Genomic DNA, 12,893 nt, shown 5'->3' with positions numbered 1-12,893 from the left:
TTTAGCCAAACCCTTTAGTGTAGTTCCAGTAGTAGAACTTTTTTTGCATCACTCGAAACCTTTCTTTGCCAGGTGGTGTGCTGAGGGAGGAAAGCTCATCTGCTGTGACTACTGCAACAATGCCTTCTGCAAGAAGTGCATCCTGCGTAACCTGGGCAGAAGAGAGTTATCAGCCATCACTGACGAGAACTCCAAGTGGCACTGCTATGTGTGCAGGTCAGAACCACTCCAGGATCTGATCTCAAAGTGTAACGGCATCATGGCAAAGGTTGACCACGAAAAAAACAAGCAGCGTAAATCTGGCAAAGGCGAGGAACGAAAGAGCAAGACCTATAATAGCAGTGAAGTCAAAGCGCACAAAGCCGTTGTGAATGGGAAAGAACACACGGATGGCTCAGGCACCATAACATTCTCTTACAAAAAATTACCGATATCCAAAGAACTCTTAAAGAAAGCAAAAAAGCTGGTCGAAACCACAACTGGTTTGAACAATACATTCATCCAGTTTGTGCAGCAGGCTACCTCGGAGCAGGATGACAAGTCTGTCAGGTACAGGCATTTGAAAGCATTCAAGGCGGTGCTTGCTGATTTGAAAAAAGCCCACACTGCTTTGGAGGAGGCTTTGGAGCCGGAGTTCAGAAGCATGAAACTACAGAATGGTGACAAACGGCAACAGCAAGTCAGAAAAAGCATGAATACGGTGCAAGCTGCTGTGGTTGATGAGGACAATGAGGTGGAGGAGGCAGATTCAGCGGAGGAGGCAGATGCAACTGAGGAGTCAGACTCACTGCAAAATCTGCTTGAGGATCATGATGAGCAGCCGGTGGTGCAGTACAAAAAACGTCAGGAAGCACATCCCAACCAGCATGATGCAAAGCAGCTAGTTGAGCCGGAGGAGGAGGAACCGAAGACTTTGTGCAACAAGCTGGAACGTGTGCCGGACAAGGAACTGGAAAAAGAACTGCATGAGGAACCAGTTGGTAAAGACAGTAAAACAGAAGAGCTAACCAAAAATATAGTTAAAACAGAAGTGTCTGATGATGAGCTGCTGTCACCTGGTGAAATATCACTTGATCGTGACATTATGTCTGTTCCTCCTTCAGTTCCCGAGGAGCTTTTTCAGATGGTGGAAAGTCTCGCAGGTCCCCACATGCTGGCACAGACTGATCCGGCTTCAGACGCAAAAGCAAATGGCCGCCCCCCACAGAAAGTGAAGAACCTCATTGTTAAACTGACTCCGGTGCCGGTGGTGACAACAAGCAGGTCAAAGTCCTCCAGGTCCAAAAACAAAGAACGAGACGAGGAAAATGGTGGTTCTGATACAAGAGATGAACCAGCCACCCCACCACCCAGTCGACGCTCCAGTAGAGTGAAGACCACTCCCCTGAGGAAGCAAGCTGATACTAAGAATCTCAAGGACTACTCTGAATTAGAGCAGGACTCAGAGAATGAAAGTAGTGGCAAGTCCCAGTCCTCCAAGAAAGAAGATAAGCACAGTAATGCTTCCTTGTCGGAGAAAGAGGCAGGAGACTCTGACTCGGATGAGGTTCCTGACATATTGCTGGAAAAGGTGGCAGAATGCAACAGTAGCGATGAGGAGAAAGAAAGCCTGATTCCCAAAAAACGTTTATTTAAAGGAAAACCCTCGGCTGACGCAGACAAAACATCCAAACGCAAAAGGAAGTCTGAGGGTTCTGAATCAGACATTGAAAGTAAAGGCAAGAAGGCATTGAAGAAGAAAAAACAAAATGTCTCTGACTCTACCGATTCTGATCAAGACAAAACGAGCACGGCAAAGAGGCGGTCGAGCCGCATAACAAAACAAGGTAAAGCAAAGGAGGAAGGCAAACCCGAAAAGATGGCTGCAGCTGTGAAAAGATCTTATGAGAAGAAGCGCAAAGGAAGAAGCTCAAAATTAGCCTCAAAGCTGGAGTCATCCTCCAGTGAGGATGAGGAAGAACAACAGGCTGATGGCGACTCTGGAGAGGACAGTGACCAGCAGATGTTCAACCCCTTGGTGGAAGATGGTGTGCAGGGAGGTAATTGTGTTTCGCAGGATTTAAGGATTCACAAATTGTAATTACTTGCATGTTCTTAACTTTATGGTACCTGTGGTCATTTTTGTCAAGGAGATGAAATAACTGTCAAGGAAGCCACTCAAATGGGTGACGACGACGATGACCCCGAGAATAGGTACACTACACACTCACAGTAAAGCCCAACAATATTCTACTTATTTATCCAACTTGCAATTCGTTTAATACTTAGGAGCCTGCGGGGCAGGCTGAAATTGGAAACTGAAATAAAAATTATATGCAGGAAAGATACAAAAATTATATGCCATGATGTTTAACAGTTGAGTATCCCTGATTACATATCAGTTAAAAAGAATTGACCACAGTTGTTTGTATTGTTTTATGTATTTTCTCCAAAAGGAGTAGTGCAGATGAAATTATTCTCTTCTGGAGCTTCAACTTTTGCAATCATAAACCTTTGCAATCATAAATCAACCTATTGAATATCTTGAAGATGATGTTTATAAGTTAGATTACACTGACATTATAAGAGATACATTCTAGCTGTGATTCGGTCGTAGGCACAAAACCGTAAGCTTTTAAACAGCAGTTCTACAAGCGTAATCTATTAGTTAACAGTAATAAGCGACAAATTATGATTTGCTTGTTTATTCAGTTATTAGGTTCTCCCGACACAAATAGCAGCAAACAGTGACGCAAGCCGTGTAGTTAGGCTATAGTGTGACAATGCTAACTAACCAAATCATCAGTGTCAACGTTGACCAAAACCAACAAAAAAACAACCTTGTTTTACGATTTCATTTTCATGGACCGTGTCGTACGTTTAATCCACTTCACGCCAAGTTGTGTCACGCTATTAAGCCGTTTAGTGGGCGCTATGGGACCATCCAAAATTACACGCAGTTGTCCAGAAATGCAACATGAAGCGATTTAATGCAATGACTGTGCACAGCAGTGTTAGCATATTTCAGTCAATGTAGACTGTCCTATTGATATCCTAGCCATAGCACTGTCCTCTGGACTCTCTGATGAAGCAGAGGCCAGTGGTGAGAGTTTGAATCGGGCAACTGGCTCTAATTCCCACAGTCGAACTTGAATGCTGCGAAGAGATGGTCCTCTTGCCATCCAACACAGAGCAACTTTCCGCTCTTAAATTGATTCCGTGCAAGGTCCGGTGCTTTATAAATTACTTGTGTTGCTGCCTTTAGCAGTGGTGGGTTTTCTCCATATATTCAGAATCAGAATTATCAGAGTCAGAATCATCTTTATTTGCCAAGTATGTCAAAAAAACACAAGGAATTTGTTTCCGGTAGTTGGAGTCGTTCTAGTATGACAACAGACAGCCATTTGACAGAAATACCTTTGAGATAAAAACACAGTACGGAGAGTCACCGAGGAATGAAAGGTTACCAATAATATGGTAATGCAGATTATTTATTTATTTTGGACAATTTATAGCTGTTTGAAATGACTAATAGAGCAATAGTCTGGCACAGTTACCATTGTGCAAATGGTGCAGAGACTTCAAGAATTTAAGCAGTTTAAAGTGACAAGTGGTGCGATAATCTGCAACAGTGTCAATTGTGCAAATGGTGCAGATACTTCTCAAGCATGAGTGGCCTGTATTGGTCAACAACAGATATGCAAAAGTGCAGAGTGGCGAGACTACTACAGTGAGTGCACGAATAATGTATAATTGGCCCGGCAGAGATATGACAGCAATCTCAAGACAAAATTGGCAGTATGTTACAATGGAATTGTAAGTTAACTGTTTAATAAGTTATTGGTTAAAGTTAGTTATTGCACCTTGCACAATTGGCATCTATTTTGCGCCACATTTTTTACACGTTTGACGACACACAACTACAGGAAAGATACAGTTCACAATATTGATACACAAATCCCATCTGTGGGCATACCAGTTCGTATTTTTCTTCCATGCTACAATGACTTGTACAGCCTGCATCCACCAATCACTGCAGCTGTAGCAGCTCTTGGTCACATGGTTGACCTGTGGGTGTTGAAACCTGGCACCGAAAAACAAGGGATATATCGATATTCTGTACTACCGAAGCATTTTGATCGGTTCCATGAAAGAACCAGTTCAGTACCAAGCCTTACTTAATAAACAAAAAAGGTTAAAAATGTGTTTTTTTATTTTTTTAAAAAGAAAATATGAACTCCGAGACTATGATGATGTCTTTGTCTGATCATGGCCTTCATCTCTCTTTGCTTCTCAATTTCAGTTCCAAAAGATAAATGTGGGGTATTTAGATTCAAATGTAGATGTTTTTTTTTTCTTTTTATTGGGTTTGTACTGGGGATGTTTTCAGTATTTTTTTGTGTGTGAAATCTTAATCATTCATCTTCTCCTTGTCTTTAAGAATCGCAAAGAAAATGCTGCTCGCCCAGATTAAGTCCAACTTTTCCTCCGGGGCTGAGAGCTCCTCTGAAAATGAAGGTGAAGACGTGAAAGAGAAGTCCTCCAAAAAAGTTAAAAAAGAGGAAGATGACAAAAAGGAGCAGCAAGGTATAGTGAATTTAATAAAAGAACACTGTTGGTTTTATTTTAATTTTTTTTTTGCATCGTCTACCATTTTTGTTATTGCTCAACAGATACAAATTCAGAAGACTCTGGTTCTGATGTAGAGGTGAAGAAGCGTGGTCGACGTCACAAGTTGCTTCGTCACAAGCTATCGCTCAGTGAGGCAGAGTCAGACGATGAAAAAGAAGACAATGCAGAAAAGACCAAAAAGGCGGCCAAGAAGAAGGAAAAGAAGAAAGGTTCATACTCAAGTTACTCATCCGTAAATGTGAGCTCACTATTTGCTTTTTATGTGAGAGCAGTGAGTAACCTCTGTCTTCTGCCTGGCAGTGGACAGCGACGATTCTGCGGATTCTGACTTCAAGAAGTCAGCATCCAGTGCGGAGTCTGTGATGAGCGAAGAGCTCAGTGAGTCGGAAAATGATGGAAAGCGTCGAAAGACCAGGTGTGAAGTCCAAGCACTCAACTCACAACAATCTGTTAGCGCTAGCAAGTGTCGGCAACCTTAAATACTCAGAGGGATTTGGACAGTTTCACAAAGAAGGAAAAAAAAAACACCAGGAGACACAAAACCCTTTTGGCATCTAAACTGAGGAGAACATTGCATATATGTGTATATATATGTATGTATATGTGTGTGTGTGTGTATATATATATATATATATATATATATATATATATATATATATATACACACACACACACACACACACACCCATATATATACACACACACACATATATATATATATATATATATATATATATGTGTGTATATGTGTATATATATATATGTGTGTATATGTGTATATATATATATGTGTGTATATATATATATATATATATATATGTAATTATTTTTTTTACATTGTGTGGGCTATTATGACATGGAATTTAAAAAAGAATTACATCAGCACACACAGAGCTGAATATTTCTTTGAAAAACCTAATAAAATATGGATGATACTTCTTTTGAGCATATGTACTGCAGCAAATCGATGGTGCGCATTACACAGTGCCGTGAAAAAGTATTGGCCCTCTACTCAAATTCTTATATTTTTGCACACACAGCAGAAGAATGAAAGAGCCACATCTGGCTCTGGACCCACGGGTTGCAGACTCCTGATCTAGACTCTTATTGTAATGTGGCATGGCTCAGAAACTGACTCTCTTGTGCATTAACAGATCTGCGAAGAAGAAGGATGATGAGAAGCAGAAAAGTCACAAGCAGCAGAAGAAGAAGAGACGTAGGATCAAAGTACAGGATTCCTCCAGCAATGAGAAGGTGATTTAAAATAGAGAAAAATAAATACATGGGCAATGACAGTGAGACCTGGAAGGGTGCGATCGGGAGGAACGCCCTCACCCCCCCACCCCCCCGGACCAGAACCCGAGTGGTGTTCTGTTATTGAACTTCTTTGCTCGTCACGGATGGTCCAGAATCAGAATCATGCTTTATTGGCCAAGTACCGTATTTTCACAACCATAAGGTGCACCATATTAAAAGGCGCAGTCTCAGTACGGGGTCTATTTCTGTATTTAACATACATAAGGCGCACCGTATTATTGGGCGCAGGCATGGTAAAACATACGCTAGCTTAAAACATACGGTAGCATGCATGCACGGTAAAACAATGTTTTTAAAAAGGCAGTGGGAGCAAAACTGAGTTCGGTTGTACTTTATTGAAGTATTTAACAATGTACTGACTTTATTTTTGATCAATCCTCATCCACAAATCTATCGAAGTCCTCATGTTCTGTATCCGAAATAAACAGCTGGTTCTCAATCAAACACGCCAGGTTTGAGTCAGTCTCTTTGCCGTGCGGCTCCTCAGAAATGATGCCGGCTTTTATGAAAGCTCGAACAACAGTGCAAGCAGACACGTTAGCCCAAGCATCCACAATCCATTCACAAATTGTGGCGTAATTCGCCCGGCGCTGCCTCCTTGTCTTTGTAAAGCTGTCTTCACCATCTGTCATCCATCGCTCCCACGCCTCTCGCAACTTCACTTTGAACGCCCTGTTTACACCGATGTCCAGCGGTTGGAGCTCCTTCATCAAGCCTCCCTGAATGATGGCAAACTCCGAGTTATTGCCCTCAGTCGAATGGTGACTGTAGAGACGCTTCTCCCGGCTGTTCTTTGCTCATTAATCCATTGCTCAAGTTGGTCTTCCAACTCGGACCACCTCGCCTTGTTTCCTTGGAAACTCAGCTTCGTCTTCTCGACTTGGCGAAGCTCGTTTTCCTGGTTCCTCCACTTGTGAACCATGGATTCGTTGAGCTTGAATTCTCGCGGCTGCTCGATTCCCATGTTCCTCCACGTAACTGATAGCTTGCAGTTTAAACTGTGCTTCGTAAGCGTGTCTCTTCGTAGGTGCCATTTTCGGGGGTCCTGAGCCAAACCGATGGTTTTTTTTTACATAATGCACACCCCGGCGCTATATACCTACTGGGAGCATGACTTTAGCGTCCTCCTTCACGCAGCCCCCTTACCCCCTTAACGTCTGCATGCTGTCCTCAGTCACGTCCGCCTTTCCTCTATATAAGCAGCGTGTGTGCAGGAAATGCTCCCAGTCAGTCAAGCGGAGCGTTCATCAAAGTCACACAACAACATTTACAGATTTTGGAACTCTGTACACACATAAGGCGTGCCGCATTATAAGGCGCCCCATCCATTTTGGAGAAAATGTAAGACTTTTAAGTGCGCCTTATGGTCGTAAAAATACGGTAAATATAGGTTGAACGTGATTTGCAAATCATTGTATTCTGTTTTTATTTATGTTTAACACAATGTCCCAACTTAATTGGAATTGGGGTTGTAGAAGCATATTCTGCCACCTTTTGTTTTCCCCGATAGCTCCATGTCGCAGTCCGCTCGATTTAGTTGGAAGCCGGGCAGCAGTACGGCGCTGCCAGGGATGCGTTCACAAAGCCATCTGTAAAGCAGAGGGTGGGAGAAGGAGCAATGTCTTTACTGGTCTTTGGGAGGAGATGAAGCTTGTTCATTTTGTTGGGTAGAGAGCATAGATTTGCAAGTTCGGTGAGGCCATGGAGAATTACTTCCGGACATCTTTGAATCTTTGGTCCACCATCTGGTGTCTTAGGATGGGGAAGCAGTGCACCATCAACACTGTCTATAGTAGGGAGGGGCGCTGTTGACTTCAACTGGAGACTATGTGAATCGATGGGCCTGAATACTTAGACCTATGCAATTTCACTGACACACTTTCTCATGAGGAAGCAGATTCTTGGAACTTTGAGGTGGGCTCTTCTATCTCTGGGGTTGAGGTCACTTGAGGTGGTTAAAAAGCTCCTCGGTGGCAGGCCCCAGTGGGTGGATGAGATCCGCTGAGAGTTCCTGAAGGCTGTTGATGATATGGGGCTGTCTTGGTTGATATGCCTCTGCAAAATGACGTGGACATCAGGGATGTCTATAGCAGTAGAGCTAGGATTTTTCTGGCTGTTCCTTTCAGACAGAACTCACCAAAGTGGGACACCACAGTGTCTGAAGTGCTCGTTCCTTTAGCAGTTTTAGCTTGCCCTATTAGGATATGTAGATATGTGGCAACGTCAAGGCAACAGCGGCGATTTCTTTCAAAACACAGGTGAGTGGACAGTAAGTCTTACAGTGTTAGACTTCACACTCTAGTTGCGGTTGGTGGCATTACGCCTCTGTTTCTTTTTTGAAAGCCATAAAATCTCTGGGTCAACTTCAACTCCCTATCCCAGTCCTCAGTACCTTCCCCAAAAGACAGCTATCTGGGGGAAAAGCAGTAAAAAAGACTGCCTTGATGGCCTTTGATGAAATAGGCTAGTGATTGCAAATGAGATGTGTCAGTGAATGTTTTCATTAAAAAAATAAATAAATCTACCACAGGTGTGAACCTTAAAAATTCTCACATGAATAAAAAGCTCATCTTTTAAAGGAATCCGCTCGTGTGTTGACCACTACAAGTGTACTAGTTGCAGTCCTGAAGAGTCCAAAGTGCAAGAACTTTTGAGACAGACTTGCTTAACCTTAGCAAGTACAGTCATGCATGACACAAAAAAATGCATTTTAAACTTATCCCTGGAGTGTGTTAGGGTTACTGGGGGCACATATTAATCAAGCTGCTCGCAGGCTACTGATCAAAGTTACCCATTCTACACCCCACAATCCCCCCCGAAGGACTGAAGATCTGAGAGCTTAACTTAATGTTCATGTCCACAGAGTGGAGAGGAAGATGGCGACGACCCAGATGGAGAGGAACGTAAAGGGCGCAAAAAGATCCGCAAAATCCTCAAGGATGACAGTCTCCGGACAGAGACGCGGGATGCACTAAAAGAAGAGGAAGATAGGAGGAAACGTATAGCAGAAAGAGAGGAGCTAAGGCAGAAACTCAGAGAGGTAAATATTGATATTGTCAATTTCATTTGATGGCTTGAATTACAGCACATTCAGATCATGTTTAGGACCTAATTTATGAATTGTATTAATATTCTATTAACTTTTATTCAATGTAGAAATACTTTCCACACAAAGATTAATTGGTTTGGCTGGATGGAAAGACACCATGTATTAGAGCTGCACGATTATGGCCAAAATAAAAATCATGATTATTTTGATAAATATTGTAATCACAATCATTCTTCGTTTGGAAAAAATCTTTATTTTTATTGCACTACTTTTCAATGGACAATTTGTGATAATTTTCAGTGCAAAATTAATCTTTAAATAAGAATGATAGGTAATAATAATAAATGTACCCAAAAAAAATCTACTTTGCCAAAGAATAGCTAAATAAATATGCTGTTACCAAGTGCAGTCGCGAATTGCAACTTAATGGAAGTAAATACAGTTAATGCATAAAACGCAAGATCATTAGAGTGCAAGGACCAAAATTTCATTAGAAAATCCCCGTCAGTATAGTGAATTGTCAAGGAAGGGTACGTCTCCGTTGTTTTGCTTGATTAGTCAGTCGTGCACAAACTGCAAAAAACTCGACAGTTGTGATTTTCCTCTCTCTTTACTCCATTTACTTCTGGCGTTTTTTTTTGTTTGTTTTTTTTACAGAGGTCAGGCAAGCTGAAAAGTTGAAGTCAAGACAGCCGCTACAACGATTAATAGTGTTTTACTGTGACAGGATTGTTAAGTGTCTTACCGTGACACGCTGCCTCTCTGCCAAGGTGCTGAGAGGGCCAACTTCAAAATAAAAGCTTCATATATTACTAATTTGGACATCAATGCAATTTTAAGCTTTGAGTTTGAAGTTGCCCAGGGTGGCCTTAATGAAGCCTTAACCATGCGTTCGTCCTCTAGTGGCTGGCTGACGGCACTGTTGCAAATGAAGCATTTTTCATATGCGGCAGTGCCTGCATTTTAAGTGTAAAAAAAATCTCTGATGATCGGGCTCATTTATTTGTAGCAGCCAAAATCACGATCACAATTAAAATTCGATTAATTGTGCAGCCCTACCATGTATAATTTTCTGAACTAGAGAACAAAATTCTACGTGTGGATGTACTTGAAATGCATTTTGTTTCAAGCATTTTTTTGAAAATACAGTGACATTTTTGTGCTCAGACAATTGTGGTGAAAGAGTCTTCCCAGGTGACATGTCCCATCACCACCAAGCTAGTGCTTGATGAAAATGAAGAGACCAAGGAGCCACAGGTTCAAGTGCACAGGAACCTCGTCACGAAGCTTAAACCTCACCAGGTCGATGGTAAGGACAAGACGAAGGATGCGGTGATGGGCATGATAAATCCACTTGCTATTTTTCTTTTTATCTCTCCCTGTTGATGAATGTAAGTAATAGAATTTTAGCTCATATTTTTATCGTGTCTTGCTTAAATAATACGGTGAATATTGGCACTATGGAATACCATAGTTCTGGACTTAAAAACATCAGCCTGTTGACGTCAGTGACAAAATGACGAGCATATTTCTGAATACTAGACGTTCTTGGTTGCTTCACAATTCAATACTATTATTCTGTCCCCACTTTGGCTGTTATTTCTAGACAATGTTAACCAATTTAGAGTGGCTGTTCCAATTCTCAAATTAAGCGGGCTTGCATCGCTCTTTGTGAGCCAAACTTTGCATTTTGCGGCGCCTCAGTCACATTAAAAAGCAAAACTGCTAATCACAAATTGTTCACTGTGCTGGCTCGGCAAGGACAAAGCTGAATTGATAAGAAAAATGCAAGGCAAATGATAGAAAAAGGCGAAAGTGTCGTAGCATTTCATAGTGAAATGCAAGGCGAGCACCCGTGAGGTGTAGGGTTGTAACACAGACCTTTCCGCCGAAGACAGAGTATGATGGCTGAAACCCGGCTGAACACTATATACGAGCCTTCATATGTCAGGGGATTAACCTTTTACCCCCCTTATATATCCACCCATCCATTTTCTTCCGCTTATCCAAGGTCAGGTCGCGTTGGCAGTAGCTATAGCAGGGAGGCCCAGACTTCCCTTTCCCCAGCCACTTCATCCAGCTCTTCCGAGGAGATCCCGAGGCGTTCCCAGGCCAACCGAGAGACGTAGTCTCTCCAGCGTGTCCTGGGTCGTCCCTGGGGTCTCCTCCTGGTGCGATGTGCCTGGAACACCTCACCGGGCAGGCGATCAGGAGGCATCCTAATCAGATGCCCAAGCCACCTCATCTGGCTCCATTCAATTCTTCACCACAAGGGACCGATACAAAGTCCGCATCACTGCAGATGCTGCACTGATCCGCCTGTCAATCTCCCGTTCCTTTCTTTCCTCACTCGTGAACAAGACCCCAAGATACTTGAACTCCTCCACTTGGGGCAGGATCTCATCCACGACCTGGAGAGGGCACTCCACCCTTTTCCGACTGAGGACCATGGTCTCAGATTTGGAGGTGCTGATTCTCATCCCAGCCGCTTCACACTCTAGCTGTGAACCGCTCCAGTGAGTGTTGGAGATCACGGCTTGATGAAGCCAACCGAACCACATCGTCTGCAAAAAGCAGAGATGCAATACTGAGGCCACCAAATGCGACCCCCTCAACGCCTTTGCTGCAACTAGAAATTCTGTCCATAAAATTTATGAACAGATTCGGTGACAAAGGGCAGCCTTGGTGGAGTCCAACCCTCACCGGAAAAGAGTCCGACTTACTGCCAGCAATGCAGACCGACCTCTGACACTGGTCGTACAGGGACCGAACAGCCCGTATCAGGGGGTTCGGTACTCCATACTCCCGAAGCACCCCCCCCGCACAGGACTCCGAGTGGGGCACGGTCGAACGCCTTCTCCAAGTCCACAAAACACATGTAGACTGGTTAAGCGAACTCACATGCACCCTTGAGGAAACTGCCGAGGGTGTAGAGCTGGTCCACTGTTCCACGGCCAGGTTGAAAACCACACTGCTCCTCCTGAATCTGAGATTAAACTTCCCAATGGACCCTCCTCTCCAGCACCCCTGAATAGACCTTACCGGGGAGGCTGAGGAGAGTGATTTCCCCCTGTAGTTGGAACATGCCCTCCGGTGGTGAGGGGGACCTTCTTAAAAAGGGGGACCACCATCCTCACTATACACAGTGTTGATGGGGCACTGCTTCCCCCTCCTGAGACGCCGGATGGCGGACCAGAATTTCCTCGAAGCCGTCCGGAAATCGTTCTCAATAGCCTCGCCGAACTCCTCCCATTTCTGAGTTTTTGCCTCAGTGACCACCAAATCTGCATTCTCCTTGGCCAGCCGGTACTCATCAGCTGCTTCAGGAGTCGCACAGGCCAAAAAGGCCCGATAGGGCTCCTTCTTCAGCTTGATGGCATCCCTCACCGCTGGTGTCCACCAATGGGTTTGGGGATTTCTGCCACGACAGGCACCGACTACATTACGGCCACAGCTACGGCCAGTTGCCTCGGATATGGAGATGCAGAACACGGTCCATTTGGACTCAATGTCCCCGCCTCCCCTGGGACGTGAGTGAAGTTATGATCGAGGGGCCTGTTCTTCCCAATCACCCCCTTCCAGGTCTCACTGTCATTGCCCACATGATCATTGAAGTCCCCCAGCAGAACGAAGGAGTCCCCAGCGGGAGCGGTCTCCAGCACCCCCTCCAAGGACTCCAAAAAGGTTGGGTACTCTGAACTGTTGTTTGGTGCATGGGCACAAACAACAGTCAGGACCCGTCCTCCCAGCTGAAGGCGGAGGGAGGCTACCCTCTCGTCCACCAGGGTGAACCCCAATGTACAGGGGCCTAGCCGGCGGGGCAATAAGTATACCTACACCTGCTCGGCGCCTCTCACCGTGGGGAACTCCAGAGTGGAAGAGAGTCCAACCCCTCTCAAGAGGACTGGTACCAGAG

General features: G+C 44.0%; 1 protein-coding gene across 3 annotated transcripts in view; it reads left to right on the top strand.

Annotated features, from left to right (window-relative positions):
- atrx (ATRX chromatin remodeler) overlaps positions 1–12,893 on the top strand; it is a 63,148-nt gene that overhangs the window by 6,206 nt on the left and 44,049 nt on the right. For all 3 annotated transcript variants that reach the window (XM_061787243.1, XM_061787244.1, XM_061787246.1), the window contains exons 8-15: positions 73–2,039; positions 2,130–2,193; positions 4,421–4,566; positions 4,653–4,820; positions 4,912–5,026; positions 5,766–5,865; positions 8,792–8,968; positions 10,145–10,286. In XM_061787243.1, coding sequence (XP_061643227.1) covers positions 73–2,039; positions 2,130–2,193; positions 4,421–4,566; positions 4,653–4,820; positions 4,912–5,026; positions 5,766–5,865; positions 8,792–8,968; positions 10,145–10,286 — 2,879 coding nt within the window. The remainder of the gene's footprint in view (positions 1–72; positions 2,040–2,129; positions 2,194–4,420; positions 4,567–4,652; positions 4,821–4,911; positions 5,027–5,765; positions 5,866–8,791; positions 8,969–10,144; positions 10,287–12,893) is intronic.

Source organism: Phyllopteryx taeniolatus, chromosome 10, assembly GCF_024500385.1.
Source record: "Phyllopteryx taeniolatus isolate TA_2022b chromosome 10, UOR_Ptae_1.2, whole genome shotgun sequence".
In the NCBI taxonomy this organism is placed as follows: domain Eukaryota; kingdom Metazoa; phylum Chordata; class Actinopteri; order Syngnathiformes; family Syngnathidae; genus Phyllopteryx; species Phyllopteryx taeniolatus.
The sequence above is the reverse complement of the archived record's forward strand: the minus strand, read 5'-3'. Positions and strand labels throughout refer to the sequence as shown.